This window comes from Corapipo altera, unplaced genomic scaffold, assembly GCF_003945725.1.
Source record: "Corapipo altera isolate COAL_440 unplaced genomic scaffold, ASM394572v1 76, whole genome shotgun sequence".
NCBI lineage: Eukaryota > Metazoa > Chordata > Aves > Passeriformes > Pipridae > Corapipo > Corapipo altera.
The window spans coordinates 874,456-898,634 of NW_020884964.1; the positions used below are offsets into that span (position 1 = coordinate 874,456).

At 41.1% G+C, this 24,179-nt stretch overlaps 1 protein-coding gene across 5 annotated transcripts in view; it reads left to right on the forward strand.

Moving 5' to 3' along the window:
* TTBK1 (tau tubulin kinase 1) overlaps positions 1-24,179 on the forward strand; it is a 105,296-nt gene that overhangs the window by 47,668 nt on the left and 33,449 nt on the right. For 4 of the 5 annotated variants that reach the window (XM_027664568.1, XM_027664567.1, XM_027664569.1 and 1 more), the window contains 7 exons: positions 5,648-5,713; positions 7,365-7,457; positions 8,167-8,292; positions 12,738-12,892; positions 13,802-14,021; positions 18,618-18,793; positions 21,640-22,198. In XM_027664568.1, the coding sequence (XP_027520369.1) occupies positions 5,648-5,713; positions 7,365-7,457; positions 8,167-8,292; positions 12,738-12,892; positions 13,802-14,021; positions 18,618-18,793; positions 21,640-22,198 (1,395 nt within the window). Of the gene's footprint in view, positions 1-1,386; positions 1,472-5,647; positions 5,714-7,364; positions 7,458-8,166; positions 8,293-12,737; positions 12,893-13,801; positions 14,022-18,617; positions 18,794-21,639; positions 22,199-24,179 lie in introns of those variants that run through there. The other variant, XM_027664570.1, reaches the window with a different exon arrangement.

Sequence of the window (24,179 nt, forward strand, 5' to 3'; positions counted from 1 at the left end):
ATAATAGGATTACAACTGAAATAAGCTTTTTATTGAAATAAAAAAAAAAGCTCATTCTTATCCTTGTTTCTAATGTGATAAAGGCATTCTTATCCTCAGCACAAATTCAGGTGCAGGAATTGCGTGATGAGTGGTTGGTGCATACTATTTAGAAAGACAAAATTATCTTTGTCTTTAGTTATGCTAAAATCCATTGGAAGTTTTGAACTCTCCTAAAGTAAAATAGGAACTGTGGCATTTTAACTCATCTCCTTAGGGTCTTTTGCTTTGGAAAGAATAGTAGGAGACTTAAATAGCTTTCTCAAAACTAAATTTCATGCAAAATTTATGGAATTGTTAGAATTTGCAGATTTTTAGGAAAGAGGAATAGTAAGACTCAAATAGGAACCTCCATTGTGTCGATTGCTTTTGTTTAGTTGATTTCTGTTGGAATACATATCTGTCAGCTGAGGTCTTTCCTCAGTTCACTGAATTGAGTTTTAAGGTTATATAATATATTATAATATTACCTCTTGCCTCTGATCAGGATGGCCCTCAGATTCCATACTGTGCCATTCTCAGATAGAATGACAGCTCATGTGACCTACAAGCAGCACTGACTTTCATCCTGCTCTTTCTCAAACCCCCATTCTGCATCCCCCCACAGACAGTGGAGACCCTGCTGTTTCTAGGTGGAGCACTGCAGAAGTCATCAGGGAAGGGAACATGCCTGAACTTGGCAGCTGTGAAGCCTGTAAAGTTGACAAGCCAGTGATTGTATGGATATTGATGGTGAGAAAGCAAGGTGGTGGTTGCAGAAAAAAACCTAATACCTTGGGTGAGAATCCATGACAATTCAAATGGGGAAGGGGACATAGCTGTTCAGTTTTAGAAACCTGTGCACTAACATTAGAACTTGCTCTAGATGAAAAGGGCAAGAGATAAAAAAGAGCAAATCCCCTTGCTGGTTTTTAGATCAGTTTGTTTGGGGGAGGAAGGGGAGGTGTGTACATCAGATATTTTTAGAAAGGAAAATCACGGTAGAACCATACAGCTAACCTGCAAAGGCTTGTATGCATTTCTGATCTCACCTTTGTTTTGACGCTATTAGGTGTGATATGTGAGCAGGGGGAAGGTAGTCTCTAGAGGGACCCCTCTCACCACTTACAGGGCGCTCACAAACCACACAGGCTCACTCAATGCTTGGTGTCTAAATTCAACTAAATACGGTGTGGGCCAACAGCCCTGGGAAGGGTGCTGGGAGATGACAAGAGCTAAACAAGATGCAGGTTTCTGTTGGGATACAATATTGAATTGTTTTTTAATTAATTTCTGTTTTGTTTTGTTTTGTTTTTTCTCATTTTGTTGTTTTTTTATCATGTTTTTCTTTGGGTTTCTCTCTGTTTTACAGTTCTTTTGGGCTCTTCTTTTGAGGCTGTGTTTGATGCGTTGGCTTCCCATCCGCTGCTCGTAACCATCTCTGCTATGAGTTGTGAGTGAGCCATCACCATGCTTCTGGGTTTTCATTTTGTTTTGTGCTTTTGTTATATACGGAAGTCCAAATTACACCTTGTTTTCCTTTTTTTCCTCATGATATGCTTGTTTTTCAGCAGGATCGTGACAGCTACCTAAATGTGGTGCAAAGGCCTAGAACAATTGGGATTCTGTCTGAGGGGCTGGCAGATATTTGGGTGGTACCAGAGACTGTGATTTTGTCACTTCTGTGGTTTCAGAGGCAAGGGGAGGGGAATTCTCTCATCTTACATTTCTGGGTCCAGCTTCCTCTGTTCATTTCTGACTCCCCATTGTGATAAAATATGTTTCTATCATTAATAATTCTACAAAGTGGTGCTGTTTAAATTAGCAAATCAAAACACATATAAGAAGTGCAGATTTTGTTCCCAACAGAAGAGGTGGAGATGCGTGTCCCTGCATTTCCCCCGTGAGCCTAACTGGAGAAGCAGAAGATTCCTAGAAGTCACAGAGATTCTTCCTTTTCATTCAGTTAAAACTTTCTGTCACTTTTCCTGCTTATCACAACCTTTCCAACAAGTTATTTCAATCCAAGATGTATCTCCAAATGCCTTCCATGATCTGTGGCATTTTCTCTCTCCCCTTACCACCTTCTCGTCGATCTGTGCTAACTTTCTTTTCATGTTCTTACTGCTGAAAATCCTTTTCCTGGTTCCAGGAGAGATGAGTTAATGATTCTAGATGACAGCAGTCTTGCCAGGGGCAAAGGTGGTGGATCTCATGAGGTGTTTGCACAGGCTTCCAGAAAGTAGCAGAAGAACCAGTGGTCATGTTCCATGAGAGTACCACGGTTTTAAGAAACAGCAGAAGGAAAGTACTGGCATACAAATACAAGTTTTTGGGAAGGAAGTTGAAAACTGGGACATTCAGAATATCAGTCTAGGGACCAGTGAGGCGAAAGGAAAAATTCTAATCTCTATGAATGAACATGGTATAAGGAGCTGGGGTTCAGATTAGTAAGGAAATACAAGCACTCCTCAAATAAAGGGAGTGTACTGGAAAGACAGACTTCATATGAATCACAAGGGAGACACTGTTGGCACTTGAAATACAAATGATGATGAGTGTTTGACCTGGAGAATGATGAAAAGCTGATGGGTGGAAAAGAGCACAGCTTGGAACAGTGCATCCACTTCATATAGGATTTTGTTACCTAGTTCTTTCTTTGTGAGGTAGTCTACATTGCTAATGTAGTGAAAGGAACACAGAGTATAGTTTTTGCTCTGTGGTAGTGATCTAAGACATTCTCCCAAGCTAAAACTCGTTTTAAATCAAGCTTCTAATGTAATATACTTCATATCTGTGACATCTCCCCAACAGCACTGTGTAATAAAGTACTTCAGCTTTGTGGTAGACACAGCATGAATGCGAGAAGATATATACTTTATAACATTTTTGATAGTAATACTAATGAGTAAAAAAATAAAAATAAATCATGCATAGTTGAAAATTGTATTTCAACTTGCTACCTTATCATATATTCATCATTTTTGGGATTCAAATCAGTTGAGTTTTATAGGATGCCATGGTCTGAAACTCCTAACTGTAACAATTTCTATTATGTGTCAAATGTGGATTGGTCTGGACAACAAGGATGTTTTATCCAGGCTCTTTTCCACCACTGGACAATGTTGTGGTGGGATGAAATTTATTAACTGGAAGAAATGAAGTGTGTAAAGAAATCATCTGGAAAATTAATCTTGGTGAATTCAGAACAAAAGTCAATAACAGTATACAGCATGTGCTACAACAAATGCTCAGGCAGGAGCTGTTTGGGTGAAAAACAAGGTATCTCCACAGCCTGGGAAATATTTGATTGAAGTGATTAGTGACACAGTCAAAAGGTATGACTAATTACCTTATGACTGGCAGAGCAATCAAACATGGTTACAAGAGGTGCAGCCTTTATGAGAAAAAGATGCTGTTACACAGTTAGCATCTACCTGTTTTGTTCAAAGGACTCTAAAGGTCCTGTCAAAGCAATTGCAAAGTCTTACTTAGTTGCAGTACCCTTCACTGGGGTACTACATGAAAGAGGACTAGAGAGAGAGAGCCCTTAGGGTTCAGCAGCAGGACTGGCTTGGGGAGCACCCAGTCATGTTGGCTGTGGGACAGATGCACAGTTAAAAAATGGCTGGGCTTTTGGTTTGGAAACTGCCTAGCATTGGTTTCAGAACAGATCTAATTAAAGACTACAAAGATAGCCTGTCTGCCAGAAATAGTAAGTATTGATCTAAAATGATTTTCAGAGACATTGCCAACTGTACTGAAACCAGCACACGTGGTATTTGCTTCAGGACATACACAGTTGAAGACACTGAAATCAGGAAAGAACATGAAAGACAACTTCCATGGACTGCAAACATTGAATAATATTTGTTGTGAAAACATTATGGATTTCATGTTAGAATTGTTCACAACACACTCTTTCATGTCTCATGAAAAGTTTCAAAGCACCCTAGCTTCCATTCATAATAGAAAAGAGGAATGTCCTCTTGCTTTTGAGTATGTAGAGAAAATTTATGGTGACAACTGGTTCAACAGATGTATTCCAGTGACCAGTATTCTGCTTTTCGGAACTCACATCAGTGAATTCACTGGAATTCTGAAAATATTTTGCAGTCATTTGTCAGTGAAAATCCTAAATTGCATGCTCTGAGAGAAATGAGGTAGAGGAACAGCAATACAATATCTCTGCTATTACCTGCTGCTAAATAAGTATCTTATAGCTCAGGCTGGTGTACTGCAAGATTAAATGCTGCATTAAGTGCATGGGATGTGCATAGAGGTTCTCCTTGTGGAGTATTTGATTAGTGTAAAGGAGTTGTAAGATAGACTTGCAGCTTTTTTTGCATGGAGTCACTGTAACTTAAGAGCTGCATTGTACACCATACAGGTGTACATGTTCATGGCATGGTGTTGATGAACTTGCTTAACAAACATTTGAAGTTTTATTCTTTCTGAGAATGTTTAAATTCAGAGCAACTTCCCTGTACCCAAAAGGAAGCAACTGAATTGTACGTATTTAAAGTGGCAGAAGGGTGCCCTGGAACAAAAGTACAGAGTTTTAGGCGCAGTTTTGAAAGCATAGGCACAGCTTAAAGAACAAACCTGAATCAACTGACCTGCATGGGACAAGTTACTCAATTAGACTTGTTATTAATGTGCTCAATTTTCTTAGGATCTTCATTATGAGTATGTTTAGTTTTTTGCCCAAGCTTAGCCTTAAGACGCAAGAAGTGTGGGCCTGAACCTGGTTTTGCCACAAGAAATTTGAAAGCACTCTGTTAACTCGCATTAACTCTGGTGCTTCTAGTTCAACTGAAAGGATTTGGTGGATATCATTATTTAAATGCAAGTTTTTCAGAACAATGGCATCTTCATTAAGTGAACTCACATGGATAATGTTCTTTTGTGGAGGCAGCAGTAGAAAGAGTTTGAAGAGCTGCTCAGCTCTTGAAAGAGAAAAAGGCTCCAGGTTAGAGGAATAGTCACTGGAATGCCATTCCACAGCCACTGTATTGAGCCTTCACTTTCCAAATACAGGAAATGGAGAATCAGAGAAAGAGAAAATAAAGATACATGGTCTAAGATATACTGGGAAGAATCTGGAAAAAAGTAAGAACTCTGGAAGTCAGAGGTTCTTAATTTGTTGAAGTCTTGCAGAAGATGTCGACAAGCATTGTCAGTAAATGTGTATGGTCATCTGCCTTGTATCAGAGTAGGCGATTCCTGTTCTCATCCTGACCAGGCTGTCTTCAGGCTTTGCTTAGCTCATGTTATTCATGACTCAGTTTTGCATTTGCGCTTCTTTACTAGCTTTTCCTTTGACCTGGAGTTTAAAAAGGAAAATATGATCCTGGATAATGTTCTTATCTCTATGCCTAGACTATTACTGTTCTAACATATCACTGTAACCACCTTGCCTTCTCTGTAAAATAATCTTTTCTAGAAATGCAGAATTGGAGACTGCTGTCTGTTTAACTGGCTGCTAGAGCACAAGAAGGCAGTAAGAGCTTTGTATCTCTTGGGTATATATGAAATAACAGTATAGACAAGAAGTTCTCAGGAGTTAACTGTGCAGGGGATTTAGTCATCTGCTCTGTCTCTGAGATTTTCTCTTGTCTCCCTTCAGCCCCGCAATGTTGCTGGTTTTCGAGGAACGGTCCGCTATGCCTCTGTGAATGCACACAAAAACCGAGTGAGTATTTTTGGGTTATAAGGAGCTGAGAGTAAGATTATTTCCCCTCAGAAACCTGTTTTCAGGAGCAGGGGAGTAAGAGGCATGAGTTTTGGTTTGTTACCTACAGAAGTTAGTGTATCAGATGATTTCCATTAGGTGGTTAAGGTTGTAAAATGAAAATTATGATTCTGTTATTGGATCCTCTCTAGTTGGCAGCCTTAATAATTGTAATTATTGCATTATCAGACACTTTTTAAGGGCAAACCCCCCACACACTTAAGGGGAAATCTGGGTAAGTGCCAGGCTGCTTGCTGCTAGTTTCTAGCAGAACTCAGCTGGAAATTAGCAAGTGCCAGGTCCTAAAATCCATTCTTCACCTGTAATTTTTAATATTAATGTCGTGCTGTCAGTTGAAGAGCCACCTAGTTAGGGCTAGGTTATTTTTCCTTGAAAAGAGCCATTATTTACATAGTGTCTGGCCTGTTTCATTCTAAACACTTCCGGAAGTCTCATTCAACATTCTTCTCAAAACGCTCCTCTGTCCTATTTCGGTGATGTTCCTTTGCAGATGGTAAACATTAAGTTTGGACAATGCTCTCAGGCCTATGGTGTGATTCTTGGGGTGTCCTGTGCAAGGTCAGGAGTTGGGCTCAATGATCCTAATGGGTCCCTTCCAACTCACCATATTATATGATTTTATGATTCTAAGTTATGCTAAGTGCTTGCCAGATGGAAACTATCAGTCCTCCTGCATTACCTCCAGGTTTCTGGCTTTTCTTGTGCTGAGTCTGTAGAACGACCTGTGACATATAAGGAAGTGTCAGGTTCTTTTAAGGAGGGAAGTTATTGTCTGCAAAATGTGGAAAGTGTGATGTGGGGAGGACAGTTGAATGCCATCATAAGTTCTCTGTTTCCTGGGAGACACTGAGAAACCTGAAGTATAATTTTTGGAAGAGCTGAATAGTGCCAGCTGCAGCTGGTATCAGCTGAATGTATATTTAGACACAAAAATTGCTGTATAATGCAGGCTATTCTGAGAAATCATGTTCTAGACATTGGATGTTGAGCACCAAAAATGAATTTGTATGCTTTGGCAATTTCAGCCTTAACCTCCATGTTTCAATTTCCCATTCACTAGCCCAGGAGGAGAGTGGTATATGGAAGTGTTATAAATCTGTAAATTGTTGTGATGCATGATGGCAAGTGTTTTGCAAAAGCCCTTGAGCAAATATTGTCTTGTGAAAAGAGTTTGAATGATATTTAAGCTTAGAAATAATAATAAAAATATGTCCTACACAAATTTTGGAATTTTTTTCTTAATCTAGGTTATTCCACATCCATTAATAAGTATTTCACTCCCATGGAATATTCAGTGAGGGACAGTCCTATGGAAAACTTGTGATTTCTTGTATATATAAAAAACCCTTTGCTAATATATTCACAAAAATGAAAACAAATGAGGTTATTTAGGTGACTGTATTGACGTTGCCAAGTTTAATAAAAGCTTGGGTTTGTGTCTTTAGTCTTTAATTTGACTTCTTTAGTCACTGAATGGGAAGTATGACTTCTCTTCCTGCCTTTTAAATGAGGCAACTCATCTGGAAAGCACACCTGGACTACTGAGCAGCGTGGAACTTTGCTCCTCAGTCTTAGTCTTTCTTTTCTTCAGGAGATGGGTAGACATGATGACCTGTGGTCCCTCTTTTACATGTTGGTGGAGTTTGCGGTTGGTCAACTTCCATGGCGAAAGATCAAAGATAAGGTAGGAAACTTAGTGTCTGTGCTTAAGAGAGGGTGTTCCATAATAATTTTAATTATTATGACTCTCTATTATTTGTCCTGCAGCTCTGTGCAGCTTTTTTCTAAAGTAAAGCCAGAATCTTCTTTTCATCAGATCTTGCTGCAAGATGCTAACCTGCTTTTCTGATGCACAGAGTGGGCTTCTCTTATTTGGAGTAGTTAGACTTTATTTTAATGCACATTGTTAATCATATTTGATCAAGTGATGCTTACTTTGTTCTTGCAAAGCAAAAAATAAAATGGAAAGACTGTTTGACAAATTAAAAAGAGCCTTTAGAAAGACAGGAGGATAATGCTTTGCTGTGCCAAACAAGCCAAATGGGATTTGAAATCAGAAAGTTAGACAGAATAAAGCTAGCTGTTCATGATGTCTTGGAAATACTTTTTACTAGAGAATAAAATCCCTGGAAAGAAGTAGATTGCCTGTGCAGAAGGCTCTGCTAAAGGGACTCTGGGGAGCGTTTCTAACTCCGGATTCCCCTTTGACTTCTGCCTGCAGTAATCAACCTTCTTGTGCTTGGGACAGCAAACAGAAGAAGTGTATAGACACTGTGCTGGAAGAGACTGTGTTCCAGTAATAAGACTAGGTGATATTGCAGGAGAGATAAGTCTGTATTAATGTGAAGCAATAGAAGAGATTCTTGGCTCTGAGATTATTTTTTTTTCCCCAGGAGCAAGTTGGCATGATAAAAGAAAAGTATGAACACCGAATGCTGCTAAAACACATGCCTTCAGAGTTCCACCTTTTTCTGGATCACATTGCAAGCCTAGACTACTTCACCAAGCCAGACTATCAGGTGGGAGCCTTTCTTTGCTGCCAGTGTGGTGCATGGCACTGCAGATTGACGTTTGGATTTTTTGAAGATTTCCATACATGTGTTTATATCTGGCTGAGAAATACCTTTCCTAGGACCAGGAGAAAAAGGCTGAACTGTACAGCTCTCCAAAATCTCAAATGTTTTTTCGTCTCCTTCCACCACCCTGTCCAAAATAATCCTGTATTCCACACCAAAAACCTCTTCCCAAACAACACAGTACTTCTGGCTTTAATTAAAACACAAAAATTTTGAGGTGCTCCAAATGTGACAGAATTCTAGTGCAACTTGCCAAGATCTGCAAAGAACCTATACCAGCGGCTCAACCGTGCCCACCAACCCCTTTGTTTTCTTGCAGACTCGTATGGGCCTTGGCCATTATTATCTATTTCTTTAATATTTATCTAACATATGGATTTTCCTCCCATTCAGTGTTTGCTATCAGCATGTATATGATCAGTTATGGTAGCTCAACTAACACAGTATAACTGGAGCAACTTGATTCTGTGTCACTTTTTTTTTATCACGGTGGTTTTCTCTGTACCTTAAGACAGAGTGATGGAAACAACATTTTATTAGCAAATCTGTGCCTGCTTCTGTTGACAGTGCATCAAATGAGTGGGAAAGTGGTAGGAGGGTGTTCCAGCAAACTCTCTCCAGCAGTGCTTTTATGATTTAGCCATGTACGTATTGTAGCGTAGCAACACACATTTTTAAAAAATTAAAAAGAAAAAAAAGGCAAATACTTTCCAGATAGTGCAATGGAAAAGTAACATTTGCCACTAAGATGAAGAGCTGTAGAGGGATGGAGGTGGACTGAGAAGATGCAGAGGGAGCTGGATTTGTTTGGCCTGGAAAAGAGAAGTCAAAGAGGGGATCTGATTCCTGTCTTTTGCTGCCTCAAGGACAGTTGTGGGGAGAATAGAGGCAGCAAGGGAAGTTGTGACTAAATCTAGGGGAAAAAATGAGAATGTGGGTTTTTAAATATGAAACAGATACCTAGAGAAGCTGTGGAATTTCCATTCTTGGGATTTCCAAAGATTGACTGGATGAGGAATCTGATCTGCATTTTCAGTAGCTCTGGTTTGAGCAGGTGGTTGGATTAAAGGTTTCAGAATCTCTTTTTTAACCTACATCCTCCTATATTCTATTCCAGTTTAAAATAATTGTGTCGTAATGGTACTGAAAAGCCATCCTTGAGATGGAAATGGAGGGAGATGTTCTCAGACAGTTCTAGGGTAGTACAAATCACAAACAGCTCTTTTACAGTAGGAGATTTGACTGAAGCTGTGAATTGCCTCTTTGCCTTCAGTTTCCTGCAGTTGCAGCTTGGGCAAGAAGCCTCCAAAAGGAAATTCCCCACAAAATTCTCCAGCTTGCCACTTAAAGTGATTCTTCTAGCTTGACTTGGAGACCTATTCCAGACAGGAAATTCTCCAAAGAGCTCAGTTCCAGAGATGTCTTTATGTTGATTTATCTGGATGTATTTAATCTTTCACAAGGAGGCAATTCACAGCTTCAGTCAAATACGCTAAAGGGGTCCTGTAAGAAAGATGGGAACAGATGTTTTAGCAGGGCCTGTTTCAGTAAGACAAGGGGTAATGTTTTTAAACTGAAGGAGGGTAGATTTAAACTAGATATGAAGAAGAAATTCTTCACTATGAGGATAATGAAACACTGGAACAGGTAGAGGTTGTAGATGACCCATCTCTGGAAACAATTGAAGACAGGCTGGAAGGGGCTCTGAGCAACCTGGTCTAGTTGAAGATGTCCTTGTCTGTGGTAGGGGGCTTGGACTAGATGACCTTTAAAGGTCCCTTCCAACCCAAACCATTCTACGATTCTAACTTATCCAATCTCTGTCTGTGTTCAGCATCCACCATGTGACAGGGCGGCACCACAGCTTAAGTTCTTGTTGTGAGAAGAACTGCTTTCTTCTGTTTGTTCTACATTTGCCACCTGCCAGCCTGATTTAATGCCCCTTACATCTTGGTCATGACTGTGAACTGGTGCCTTGCTTCTTTCTCACTCTCAGCCACAGAATCCTGAGCACCTGGGACTGTTATGTGCAGTTTTCCAGCCCACTTTTCTCCTTGTAAGGTTTTGACCTTTCATCAGAAGTATAAAGGTTTCAGAGAAAGCTGAGAAGACTCAATAAGTCCATGGAATAGCTTGAGAATAATGGCAGATTAGGACACTAGTATCCTTCAGCCTGTGAAGAAGGCTGTAAAATCCCTAATGGCCTTCAAAGTCAAATGCAAGAGTTACAGAATAAGTTATAGCAGAAAGTATCAAAAGTTGTTTTGACTGAGTGGGTCCTTGATGGCATGAAGGAACACTAAGAATAAGACAGCTGAACTTCTAATTTTAGCATGTGGTTTCTTACTTCAGACTGCTTCAGTATCAAAGGAATGGAAGGTGGCAGAAGCAGTACTAATTTTTAAATAGCTTCAGAAGATCCCAGTCCCTGACACTGACATGTCCATTGCAAAGAATCAGAAACTGTGATAAGACTGGGATTAGTGGACATATGGGTGAGGATGATTTAGTGAACAGAAGCCAGTAGGGCTTTTATAAGGGCATCTGTCTACAAATGTGTGGACTTCTTTGAGGATGTGGGGATATTAATTTTGGAAAGACATTTGACAGTAGCAGTCAAAGCATTGCCAAGGTAGCAGTCAGAAGAATCCTAAGAATAATTAGAGTAGCATTAGAGGGTAAACAGAAAATATCCTTGTATTACCATGTAGATTTGTGTGAAGCATACTCTTAAATACTGTCTGCAGTTCCATTCCTGCATATCAAAAAGGATATCTTCAGATCAGAGAAGATGTAGAGAAGGGTAGCAAGGAGGCTCAAGATGGATTCAGATATGGAAAGACTAATTAGATAGGACAGTACACTTTGAAAAAAAAGAAGAGTACTGACATGTGCATGACATCTTTAAAATCAAAGGCAGAATGGCAAGAAGTGAATGGCAAATTATTGTATTCTGCTTCTTCTGATATGAAAATAAGAAACTGTCAAATAAAATTAGCAGGATGCAAGTTGGAATGAGTAAGGAAGGTAGTTCACATAACTGGTGTGTTCTTCGCCAGAAGATAGGTATAGTCTGAAAGTTTATGTATTCGGTAAGTAATTAGGCAGATTAATGCCCATTTCCATCTGGGTGAGAGGGGAAATGGCATTGTTGTGACAGGAGGCTAACAAGCAGAAACACAATCCTATTGTATTTAACTGTCACACCAGTAAAATCTCTTTCAAGACAAAGAAGCTGGTACCACTATCACGTCATGTTCACAGTGGAGAGGCGTTACATGTGCCTTGGTCTGACCAACAGTCTACTGTGGAAATTCTTTTAATCAAATGTTGTGTCACTCCAGGAGTGGAGCACCTAATTCTAGGGTTCTAGGAAACAAAAAGGAGGAAAAAGATGGCTCATCTGAAAGCTGCAAATAGACATTTTACTGCAGTTTGGTGGAAGGTAGTAGGAAGTGGCAGGCTGTCTTGTCCTTCCGATCATGCTGATAAAGAGAACTGGAATATAAGTACAAATAGAGTGTTTGTTCATGGTAATTTTTATTCATAACTTAGTGCTAATTCTATGCCATAAGCCAAATGTATTTGCCACCACACTCTTTCTCTCTGTAGACTTTAGGCTGAATCCTGTCAGTTCTGCATTATTTAGCTAAATAATTTTATTAGAAATATAAGACCTCACAGCTCTGTTGGTCTATAGCATCCAGTTTCCCTTTGACAGCAGAACATCAGATTTCTCTGGGTAATGCATTGCTGCATGGAACACTATTGATAGTAGTTTCATTCTCTCTTAAAGAATATCAGTTCTTAGACAGCAACAAGCATAAAGCGCATCAGCATGAGCATTTGTACCTGCCATCTTATAAAGAAAATTGTATCATCTCTTTTACAGTTTTATTTTCTTATGCACCAAATGTGTCAGGCCACTCTGTGCATAAGCATAATGTAGGGCTCCTGACCAAGCATTTGAGCCAGACACTGCAATGAATTTACAGGACTGCATATTCCTGTTGTATTTATTTCTTCTGGCAGTCCTTGGACTACATATCAAATGTACTGTTCTGCACATGTCTCATCCACAGGAAAGTTGAGCTGAAGTTATGGATTTAGATTTGGAGTAACAAGGCAACTGCAAGATTTCATCAAATCAGTGCCAAAATGTTGCAAGCATTTCTTTCATAGTTTTGAAGAAATTTCATTTACTGAGCCAAAACCAGCCTAAGAAACAATCATTACCATTTTATTACATTATATTTCATTTCATAGTACTTTTTTTAGGCAAACTGGAGATTATAAACTGCACTTAGTCTTCGTGTGCATACTTCAGATTTTTGGTGAGAGCCACCCTCAACTACTTAACATAAATTGTTCTTGTAAATCTATTCCAGCTAATCATGTCCGTTTTTGAGAACAGCATGAAAGAAAGAGGCATCACTGAAAATGAAGCCTTTGACTGGGAGAAAGCTGGTACAGATATTTTGTTGTCCACTAGCACCTCAACTCCACCACAGCAAAACACCAGGCAAACAGCAGCCATGTTTGGGTGAGTGTTGCAGTTGTGCCAGTCAGACTGTGGTCAACAAGCTCAGTAATAAGTTCGTTTTTCTAAAGATTTCAAGACCATTATGATCCTTGGAAGTTGGGGCCTCATGGCAGCCACCACTTGATTTGACTTCATATATTAACATATGTCTAAGGTGGTGGAACCCAGTTTCAGGTCCTTGTTGTCTTGAAAATGCATTTTCTACTGGGGGTGAGTGTGTGGGTTGGAGTCACATTAAGGGATGTCTGGAGACCTCTGAGCAGGATCAGCGGAGCTTGTATATCGTGCATATTATATGGCATACATGCCTGGAGCTTCTGTGAGAGCACCTGCTTTGAGGTGGGTTTGTGATTGACAGTGAGCTGAGTACAGCTGAGTGCATGTACTGGTCACATCTCTAACACAGCTCCTAAGCCTTTACAGAGTGTTTCATGTGCTGGTGCAAAGTACACAGAGATTGATGCTCAGAGGTGGAGGTGAGTCCAAACTAAAAATGATAAGGTTTGGTTCACTGGTCTGTCTAGGTGCTTTTGAGGGGGCTGGCATTGGGGGACAACAATAATTCCTAGTAGTATTACACAAAATAAAAGCTATAAGGCCTATTAAGCCTCATTTGCTTGTGCAAGGGGGGAAGTTTCTTCTAAGCTCAATACTGTGTGATGGGCACTTCTGAAGAAGCTTTCAGCCTGTGTATCAAGGGTCCCAAGATGCTTCCGCTGGTACAACCCACTGTCTTTGTGACTTTACGTTAGATGTTCTGATTCAGGCTGTCATATCTGGGATAAAGGTGGTCTGCCTGTTTTTCAACCTGGTCATACCCTAAAAGCTGCTAAGAAGATCCTGTGGGGCAGTGTGATAGGCCTCCTTCTTTATATACTGATAATTTGTATCATCTTGTCTCTTCCATAGGGTGGTTAATGTCACTCCAGTACCTGGGGACTTACTTCGTGAGAACACTGAGGATGTCCTACAGGGTGAACATCTGAGTGATCAAGAGAATGCTCCTCCCATCCTGTCAGGCCGGCCAGTGGAAGGTCTTGGTCAGACTCCAAACACCGCTTTCAATGAGGGTGAAGTTTGGGAAGAGACAGATGTGAATCGCAACAAACTCAGGATCAGCATCAGCAAAGTAAAGAACATTTCCTGATCTCCTGTGGCTGTTGGATTTAGGGCAATGGTTCCATAGACTACTAGAAGCCACTCAGATCCACTGATGTAACATGCTACATAGTGCAGGCCAAAAAGCACTGAGGAGTTTCCTTGTGGAAAGAGGAAATGGCAAACAATTTTTTCACAGAGTAAAAGGCGTTGGGATTAATTTGGATCTTTATGCAAGTGACATTTTGGAGGCCACTAATGCTGAAGTGAATCTTTCTTACAATCATATAATTATCTAGGATTTTGATACTTCAAGCAAGGGAATTCTAGTCCTTGCATAGCTGATACAATATCAGAAATACCTCAAACTTATAAGCCAAAAGTTTATTGTGTCCCAACCTCTTGTGTAAATAAATTTAATCAGAGATGTCTTCATAAACTGTATTTTTCTGTATCTTGAATCATCACTGATTTCTCTCTTCCTTTTTTTTAACTTTCCTTTCTACGGGTAGGACAATCTATAAGGAGCATCTAATGATGGTTTCACCCCTGTGAAGAGTGAGAGAAACCATCACTTTATATTCTCATATTTCTGCATTCCAAAATCGTATTACACTTTTTAGCTTGCATGAAGTGTATACTTCAGTTGATTTTCCTCATAATCTCTAAGATGTTTCTTAGTCCTTTCATTTAAATCTTACTTAATTTCTTGGAGGCATCCCCACTGAATGATGATACTATAGTAAATGTTAAGTATAAGGATCTACCAGTTAGTTTATTTATTAGATCAGCTTACATATTGTAAGTAAGTTAGTATTTGTGGCAGGACATCAGATACATATATAATCTGTTAGCAGAGAAGTGTTCATCAGTCTTAAAGTGTTGTCAGGGCATACTGGATTCATGTCACAAACCTGTCTTTAATGGACATTTGTGGACTAGCATGTTAAATCTGTCAGTCTTCTGGGTCTGACTAGAATTCACTTCAGTCTCTACCAGTAAAAAGTTAGTCCTTATTTCAGCAATGTAGATATCTTTGCAATCCTTAGTCTTATTAGAAAAAACATTATGCATGGACAAGAAATAATCTTATCTAACTTGCTTAAAATTCTCCAATGTAAATAATTTGGATCAACATGTTATATGTGTGGAATGTTAGCAGCAGCATCCCCCAACACTGGGAATTATGAACCAACTTCAAATCACTTCTTTGTCTCGCGCTGGTAACTGTGTGCATTCCCAGAAGTTTTCATTTGAAGGCACATGAAATAAGAAAAGCCTGGTAGAGAGGGACAGCAACATACAGAAAAAACCTGGTAACTTCTGTGTATTTTTCTGTTCCTTTTAACCACCAGGTGCCTTGATACTTTCAGTCAGACTGAGATGTGCACAGGGGAGTCCTAAATGTCCTTTCTGTGTGCTAGTTCTATGTCATGTCTTAGGTACCCAGTGCTGTCATTCACAAGCCCTATCATAAAAGCAGCTAGAGGCAGGAGAGGTTTCTACAAGATCCACAGCATAACCAGGTGACTCTCCCACCAGGGAATATGCTATTTGTTGTCAGATTACTGGCAAAGGAGCTTACAGAGTTGGTCAGCATGGCAATGAGCACTTCAACTCTGATAAGTCTGTGCTACACAGCAGTCTATGCAGTAGACCTCAGGGTATCATGCTCTCCAAAGCTTTCTCTCCCTGGGGGGTGTTAGCTGTAGTCTGACTCTTGGCCTGCCTTGCTTTGCCAGATCTATTATCTTTAGTCTGAGTGTTTTTTTATTTAAGTAACAGTCACCATATGAAGAAAAAAAGGATGCTGCAGATTTGATATCTAAGGGCACATCTTCACCTCTGCTTGTAATCTGAGGCATCCCTTGTGTCTTTCAGAACCACAAGGGCAGCTGGTGCGTTGAACACCCTTCTGCTGTTCACAGCTTCACCGTCCTTCATCTTTCAGTCTTGTAGCACTAGAAGTAACTGTCTCTCCTTGTCTTGCTCTTTGCATTTAGGTGATGAGTGGATCTTGCCATGTTTTTTCTTCCTAATAATTCTCTAAGGTCATCCTTATTTCTTTGTTCACACAATTCTGGTCTCCTTCTGTCCCACTTCTCCCATTTCTGTGCTAAGGACAGGGCTTACTGTCGCTGTTCTCCCACACCATCCCCCAATTCTCTGCTCTTGGATCTTACCAAGTTGCCTGCTACCCGACAGTTACATCAGCACTTTTCTCGTTTCACCAATGCATTTGACCTTCCTTTGTCACTAACCGTCTCCTGACCATGAATGAATTACAGATTAAATCATTATCATCTATTCTGCTTTTCCTCTAATGCCTGGAAGTTCTCCTCCACTCTTCCTAGCTGCAAAGGCTCTTTAGTTATGCATTCCAAACCCAGCCTGAGTGGTTTAGGTCTGTTAATCTATGGACACTGACTGACTTGCTGTGTACTCATTGCACGCACAAAGGCAACTGTCTTGAGCAGCAGCATTTGACTGAGAAGCTGCTTATGTTCAGAGCCTCTAGCATTAATAGAGGACAAGTGAATGTAGGGCATGCAGCAGAGAAGGATAAGCACTCTCCGCACTGGGAACTTGCACTGGCACCTCCATACACATTCCCACACAGAGGCAGTGTGTGGTAGCTGATGTTGCGTGGCTGGCAACACAGCAGTATTTGAATGCAAATCCTAGACTGCTGCTGTAGCCCTTGGACCCTTCTGCCTCTATGCTTTTGCCTGAGCAGGCCCTCTCTTTCAAGGGGAATCAACACTCTGGAAGGCAGAAGGCAGCTGTGTTAGTCACCTACTTCTGCTTCCTTGTCTGCTGCTAAATTAAAAAAAAATCAAATTCACTAAGACCGTATGAAAAAGGAAATATGTACGGATGTGAGGAAATATGTACATGTCTATGAGCATGTTCAGGTTCTTGCATGACCTTGAGTCTGTGGAAAGTTCTTACAGATGTGATTGAATGTATGTCCTGGAGGACTTTGTTTAGAGTAGCATGATTTAAATAAACAAAGAAAGAAAACACAAACAAAACCCCCAAACTACCCTGGTAATTAGGAGATGGCTTAGTCATGTCAAGTTCTTCAGATGTAAAAGTTTGTATGTTGCAATTGTATGAATTGATAGATGCAGGTTAACCAAGATGGGCATGACTCACAGCTGAAGTATGAAGAATAGATTTATTCCATCATTGCAGAGACATACATACACTGCTAAGTCCAAAGTTAGCAGGGGCAAAAGCGCCAGCCCAGCTGGGCTTTGCTGTGCATATTAAAGGCCTGATGCATATGCAAATTCATCAACAGGCTCTGGTTTTACAATTCTAAACTCTCTTATCTCCATTCCCTCCAAGCCTGTGGGAAAGAGTGCTTTTAAGTATTTAGCAACATTCTGTTATCTTCTTTGAGAGAATTCCATTTCTTTCATCAGACAGAAAACAACCCAAAGGAAACACGTGTGAAAATTCCCACACTGAAAAATTATTCTTAGCATCAGAGAATAATCTAGGTTGGAGAAGACCTCTGAAATGATTGAGTCCAACCCTATGACCTAACACCACCTTGTCAACTAGACCATGGCACTAAGTACCACATCCAGGCTTTTCTTAAACACTTCTAGGGGCAGTGACTCCACCACCTCCCTGGGCAGCCCATTCCACTGCCCAATAGCTCTTTCTGTGAAGAATTTCTTCCTAATATCCAACCTAAACCTCCCCTGGTGCAGCTTAAGACTGTGTCCTCTTGTCCTATTGCTGGTTGCCTGGGAGAAGAGACCAACCCCTACCTGGCTACGACCTCCTTTCAGGTAGTTGTAGAGAGTGATGAGGTCTCCCCTGAGCCTCCTCTTTTCCAGGTTGAACAACCTTAGCTCCCTTAGCTGCTTCTCATAGGACTTGTTCTCCAGACCCTTCACCAGCCTCATTGCCCTTCTTTGGACCTGCTCCAGCCCCTCAATGTCCTTCCTGAATTGAGGGGCCCAGAACTGGATACAGTACTTGAGGTGTGGCCTCACCAGCGCTGAGTACAGGGGAAGAATCACTTCCCTGGACCTGTTGGCCACACTGTTCCTGATACAGGCCAGGATGCCATTGGCCTTCTTGGCCACCTGGGCACACTGCTGGCTCATGTTCAGCCTGCTGTCAAGCACTACCCCCGGGTCCCTTTCTGCCTTCCCAGCTGCAGGGTTATCTTGAGCGGAAACAACTAAAAGTAGCACTATCTCCTCGCCAAATCTTACATTTTCAACCCTTCCTCCCCACACAATATAATGTGTGGACTCTGCGTAGATGAACGCTGGCAAACAAGAACTCTTAGACATCTTGGATAAGCAGTTAGTTTGTGTATGCAGTAGGTTAACCCATGGTAACTCCTTTGGATCAACTATTCAGGGTAATTGAAATGCAAAGGCTACTGTAAAGACATTTAAATATTTGAATTTATTTAAGACCTGCACCTTATTTGAATACTTGGTAATTGCCAGGGCATAGAGACCCTTGCATTCCTTCAGAAATTGCTTGTGTAGATTGTGAAAATGCAGCTGAAACTGTATCCTCAAAGAAAGCACTGAGCAACAGTGATGGATGGGATTGGTCAGATTTTTAAGTTCTTTGTGTTTACCCACTACAGACTCAGTGCATGGTGGAAGAGGAGCAGAGAAACGGTGTCTGCCCCAGTTCCCCTGTCCGAGTGCCTCCGGAGTCCCCCACCGCACAAGTACGCTCCCTCAGATACCGCCGTGTGAACAGCCCGGAGTCAGAACGCCTCTCCACTGCTGATGGCAAAGGGGATCCACATGAAAGAAGGTTTGTTCACCCTCTGTAGCCTCCTGCTGTTTCTAGCAGTGTTTTGATGATTGACCACTGAGACCAACCTAATTGTTAGATCAGCAGGCACTGTAAGTTTATTTCTGGGTGGAGGAGTTCATCAACTTTATAATCTTTCTGATGAGATGTAAACTCATGTCTCTTAATAAGGAGAGTTAGTGGGAATGATGGGTTGGTCTCTTCTCCTGAGCAATCAGCAGTAGGACAAGAGGGCATGGCCTTAAGCTGCGCCAGGGGAGGTTTGGGTTAGACATTAGAAAGAAATTCTTTACAGAGAGGGTAATCAGCCATTGGAATGGGCTGCCCAGGGAAGTGGTGGATTCTCCGTCCCTGGAGGTTTTTAAGATGAGGCTGGACGTGGCACTTAGTGCCATGTCTAGCAACTGTGGTGGTAGTGGATCAAGGGTTGGACTTGATGATCTCAGAGGTCCTTTCCAACCCGTCTGATTCTATGATTATATGATTCTATGATTCCAGTCCTGTCCCTGGATGGGAAGAACTCCACAGGTGGAAGGAGGGACATTTTTCAAAGGAAAAGCAAAGCATCAAATCAGAGATAAAGTGACAGTCAGAAAACTTTTGACTGACCTGAGGTGGGAGGGAAGGATGAATCTTCTTAAGATACATACATGTAGGGGTGCATGTATTCTGGGAGTTAACTGGCAGATCCTGATCTGGTGGGTTTCATTGTTTTATTATTTTTCCTTATTTTTCATCAATAGGAGTAGTAGTATTCACTTTTCAGCATACAGCATTGTGCTCATTTGCATGTCAAAAGTACACTTTGCATCTTGATTTTGAGGTATTAGGAATACTTTCTCTCAGATCCACAGCAAAGAAATAAACAAAAAAACCCCAAGATTAATAAAAAATAATGAAAAGAAGCTTTTTAAACTATTGTGTGTTGGAGAACATATTTACAAAACATAAGCCCTTGGTACTGGTAATGCCCTTCACATCTGTTTTCTGCTTCTGATTGAAATTCAGGGCATGAACTGTGGGTGTAGGATGTGGTGAAATGGCCCCTCTAAAAGAGGTAAGGGAGAGACAGGCCTTCTTCTCTGAGAAAATCTGACAGACTTCAGTCAAGAAGAACAGTCACAAGGAGAAGGTAGCTGGAAACGAAGTAGGATGTAAAGGAACTAGAGAGAGGAAGAGGCCCAAGCACTACCCCCAGTGTATTTGGCAGTGTTTTATTCTGAGTGGCTGGGGTAATCTAATGCTTTTCTGTAGTTTAGAAAAGACTGTTTGTGTTGCTATTAATAATTTAGGGTGTGAATAACTTGCTATCTGTTTGTTTTCTTCTTGCTCAGACTTTAAAATAGGAAGGGAAACAAGGCAATAAAAAGTCAGCAACACTAGTCCTGTATATTCACTAAATGCCTCTAACTCCTTACTTTCTTTCTTCCTCTCTTCCTTGTCTACTCAACATCATGCTAAATGCATCCCTTTCTCCTGTCTTCTTTCTTCAGCTTCTGGTTTTAAAATCAGTATCTTTTTTCATCTTCCAAGTAGCCTGCACCAAGTATGGTGCAAATACAATCCCATTCTGCCCCACAATCTCTCTTTATTCTGTTTTCATCCTTTTGCAACACAGATTTGATTCCCAACTTTGGCAAATTCTTTTGGCTTTCTGGAGTATATTATTCTTCTCAAGGTGTCTCTCCTCTGCTGGGGAATGGATGAAGACGTTGGCTAAATTCAGAGTTTTATTTTTTCAGCAACAGCTCTTTAAAATCCAGTTCTTCATACACACAGTACAGGCCATTTTTCATTCTTAGTTTGCATACTTAAGTGGTCCTTCTTCACAACAATATATTTTTAAGACTATAACAAGTACAGCCTTTCAGATCCATCACATGGCTTTTGCTGAGATCTTTGTTTTTACTCACAACTTTTATCCACATCAACCTTTGGTTCACCTCTTTCTCTACTTCCCCTTTCTTCATCAAAAACTGAAAGGCTTTCCCAGAAGAATCTGCAAGATGATCCTTTTTTAAATCACTTGTAAAACACACTGCAGATGTCCAAAAATCTGAGCAGCAGACACTTTGGCTTTGTGCAACAAGCTGCTTGCCTCTGAGATAGGTGGAAAAGCAAAGTAAGAGGCAGATGCAGGCCAAATGAGAAACCTGGATCATAACACTGTGGAGCAGAAAGACAGGAGTGCCACTGGCTTCTCCAGCTGAGATGCTGTCGGAGCTATTGAAGCACAAGGAGCTTCCAGAGCCTTTTTGAAAGGTATTTCTGCATGGCTGCAGAAGCTGCTGCTATTTAGACTGTGAGCCTAACATTATACTACCCGTTGTAAAAGGATACTTGCCATATTTACTTTGTGCTGCTTCAGAATATGTTGGGGTTATCTGTGTGTAATGGGATGAAAGATTCTTGCTGTCTTCAAAGAACTTGTGTGGCCGCCTTAGAGGCCTCAGTGGCCAACACAGAGAGAGCACAGTGAAGCTGGTTACAGGAGCCCAGGAGAGACACTAGTTAGTCAGACAGTAGATTTAGGATTTAGGGGTGTTTTGGTTTTGGTTTGATTTTTTTTCACGAGCCAGTAAAACTTAGGGGAAAGGTGTTGTTGGGGGAAAATGGCTTTGATTCTGTCTAGGAGGAAAAGAGATGCTGAATTGACTGTTATACTGAAGCACTTTAGGGAACATCTTTATGCCATTGTAGGTTCTAGAGAAATATTTTTGCTTAAGCCTGTCTTTCTGAAGCGTACCAAGAAATGAGTGAGAAGGACTATACGGGTTTTCTCTTATCATCCCTGTCTTTAACCACAAACCTGATGTATTTTTAATGGCTTCATGTTCTGTCTCTAGATCTCGAATGGATATACCTGGCTCTCCATCACGGCTTGTATGCTCCTCCCAGCCAGCCCAGATGCTGTCCATTGATACTGGCCAGGCTGACCGGCAGGCGAGTGGTAGGATGGATGTGTCTGCTTCGGTGGAACACGAAGCCCTCAGCAACGCTTTCCGCTCAGTGCCACTTGCAGAAGAGGAGGACTTTGATAGCAAGGAGTGGGTTATCATTGATAAGGAGACAGAACTGAAGGACTTTCACCCAGGTGCTGAGCCAAGCACCTCTGGAACCACGGATGAGGAGCCTGAGGAACTAAGGCCTATTGAAGATGGTGAAGAGAGAAGGCGCTTGGGGGCCGATGCTGCAGTCAGGCCGAAGACGCATGATGGGCGAAGTCGGGGTATGCAACCTGTGACTGAGGAGGACAGTTCCCACAGACATGAAGGACCTTCTCAAACAGTATCTGACAGTAGACATGAACAGCAGACAGGAAGTCCAACCCACTCCCCCTTACATTCAGCACCAGCTCTCCGACAAAGGAGACGAGAATCTGAACCTACTGGTCCTCAGAGACAGGTAAGATCCCTGGGTCTGTACCTTGTTGCCTAGCATAGCATCATCTTAGGAAACCTCAGCTGTGCTGGAGAAGTCTTCGATTCCAAGCATGATTGCTCTTGTGAAACTCTTCTGACAGTGCTTGCAAATGTTGTGAACACCTTAGAAGTGCTCCCTATAGCTATAGTGACATAGTCCACTTCTGAGGACACACTGTTATGGAGATCTTTCAGCCATTTTGGCACAGGAACAAGAGGAGAGCGCAGTTGTGATTGTGGGTGTCTTTAGTCAGTTCTCTTATGCTTTCCCACAGTGTTTTGTTAATAACTGCTTAGTTGTATGGAAGTGTTGCTAGCAAATCTTCTCCACGTAGTTTCTCAGCAGCAACAGCAGTGTATGGCAAGAAAATGCCCTCTAATCTAATTACGTATCAGCACAGACCTGCAGCAAAGCAAATCATAAAATAACTCCCTGAAATTAAACTTTCTTTTAAATACCTGATATAAAGCTCAGAGTAACCAGCACACACATCCCATCAGCCTTACTTCAGTGAGAGGCATTGTTGTTACCATGTATTTAGTCACAGAAATGTTCTTTACCTACTGTGTTTTTTCCAGATAGTTGTAGAGGGCTTTTTTTCTTTCAGTTTTGCTTTTTTCCTGTGATCCTCTAATGCTATAAAGAAGTTCAGTTTTTGGTGGGAGGTAATTTATTAGATTATCTGGAAAAATATGATACACTGTTAGGCTCAGAGTTCCTCTGTCATATCTAATCTTCGTTTCTCAGAAGAAGGCTGTCTCAGAGTGCTCAGTGCAAGAGACAATCAAATTGTTCTCCTGAAAGCTTTTTGTATTTAAATGTTAATGAAGATCTCTCATGCACGTTGGATCCATATGCACAGCAAAGAGCAGGCGAGTTTTGGGTAATGTACACAGTTATACCCTGCTATGACAGACATTTGTACAGTCTGCTTGTTCCTCTCTGGAAGATGGTAACTCCATTTCCCCTTCCCTCTTGAGCTTTTTCTCCAAGGAAGTGTTCACTGGACTGGAGCATGTTAAAAGAACATACTTCCATTCAGGTCTTGCCCAGTTTCTTCTCCTCTCTGGATCCTTGAGAGGTACAAGGGAAAAAGGACTGTTAGTTTTGGCAGCAAAATGGGAATGATAAAAGAATCTATGTAAAAAGAATCAAAGCAAATCCTTGCCTGCCAGGCAAGGTGTTGTTTGCTAAGGTGTATCAGGCTGCAGCACTTACAGGAAGGGTAGAAATGCTGACAGCAGACCCTAGTGGGACTGTCCTGCTGAGCATGGAATAGAAGCTGAACATGCTTCTCATGGAGACTGCATCCAGTTGCAAGGTTCCTAAATGGAGGTGTTTGCTGTATAAAGCCAATATGTTGAATGCTCCAGATATCTCGAGATTACATGAGGCAAGATTGGCAGAGTTGGAAAGGTCTGTGTCTGAATTTTTTCTGTGTGTACACTTACTGGGTTGGTCAGTGCAGGATCTGCAAGATGCAATGAACATGGTAAGAGCCAGCTGATAAGAATCAGCTGTAAAAAACATCAGGGACACTTCACTGACATATTTATTGTGACTAAAGAAGGCCAGAGATGCCTTCTTGGCCATAGCATGTACACCCCTGTGTGAAATGACTGAGGGAGTTGGGTATGGGGCAGTACAAAGGCTGCTTATCACTACACAGTGATACTTAACAAGCAGGCAAGAAAGGTAAATCAATGGGATTGTGGGTGATTACTGCTAATATATTAGACAGGCTTTGTTCTCCAGCTGACTGGATTTTTTTGTTCCTATGCTCTGAAATACCCTCTATTTACTCCTTGGCCTAGCTTTGTGCATACAGACCAACACTGGACTTCTTTGGCTGACTGGGATTTAATTATTCTTCCTTTGATGTCTGGATCCTTCAGTTGCCTCTATACACACAGCTTTGAAGTGATATTCATATTTTTCCATTTGCTGTCACAAAACCAATTGC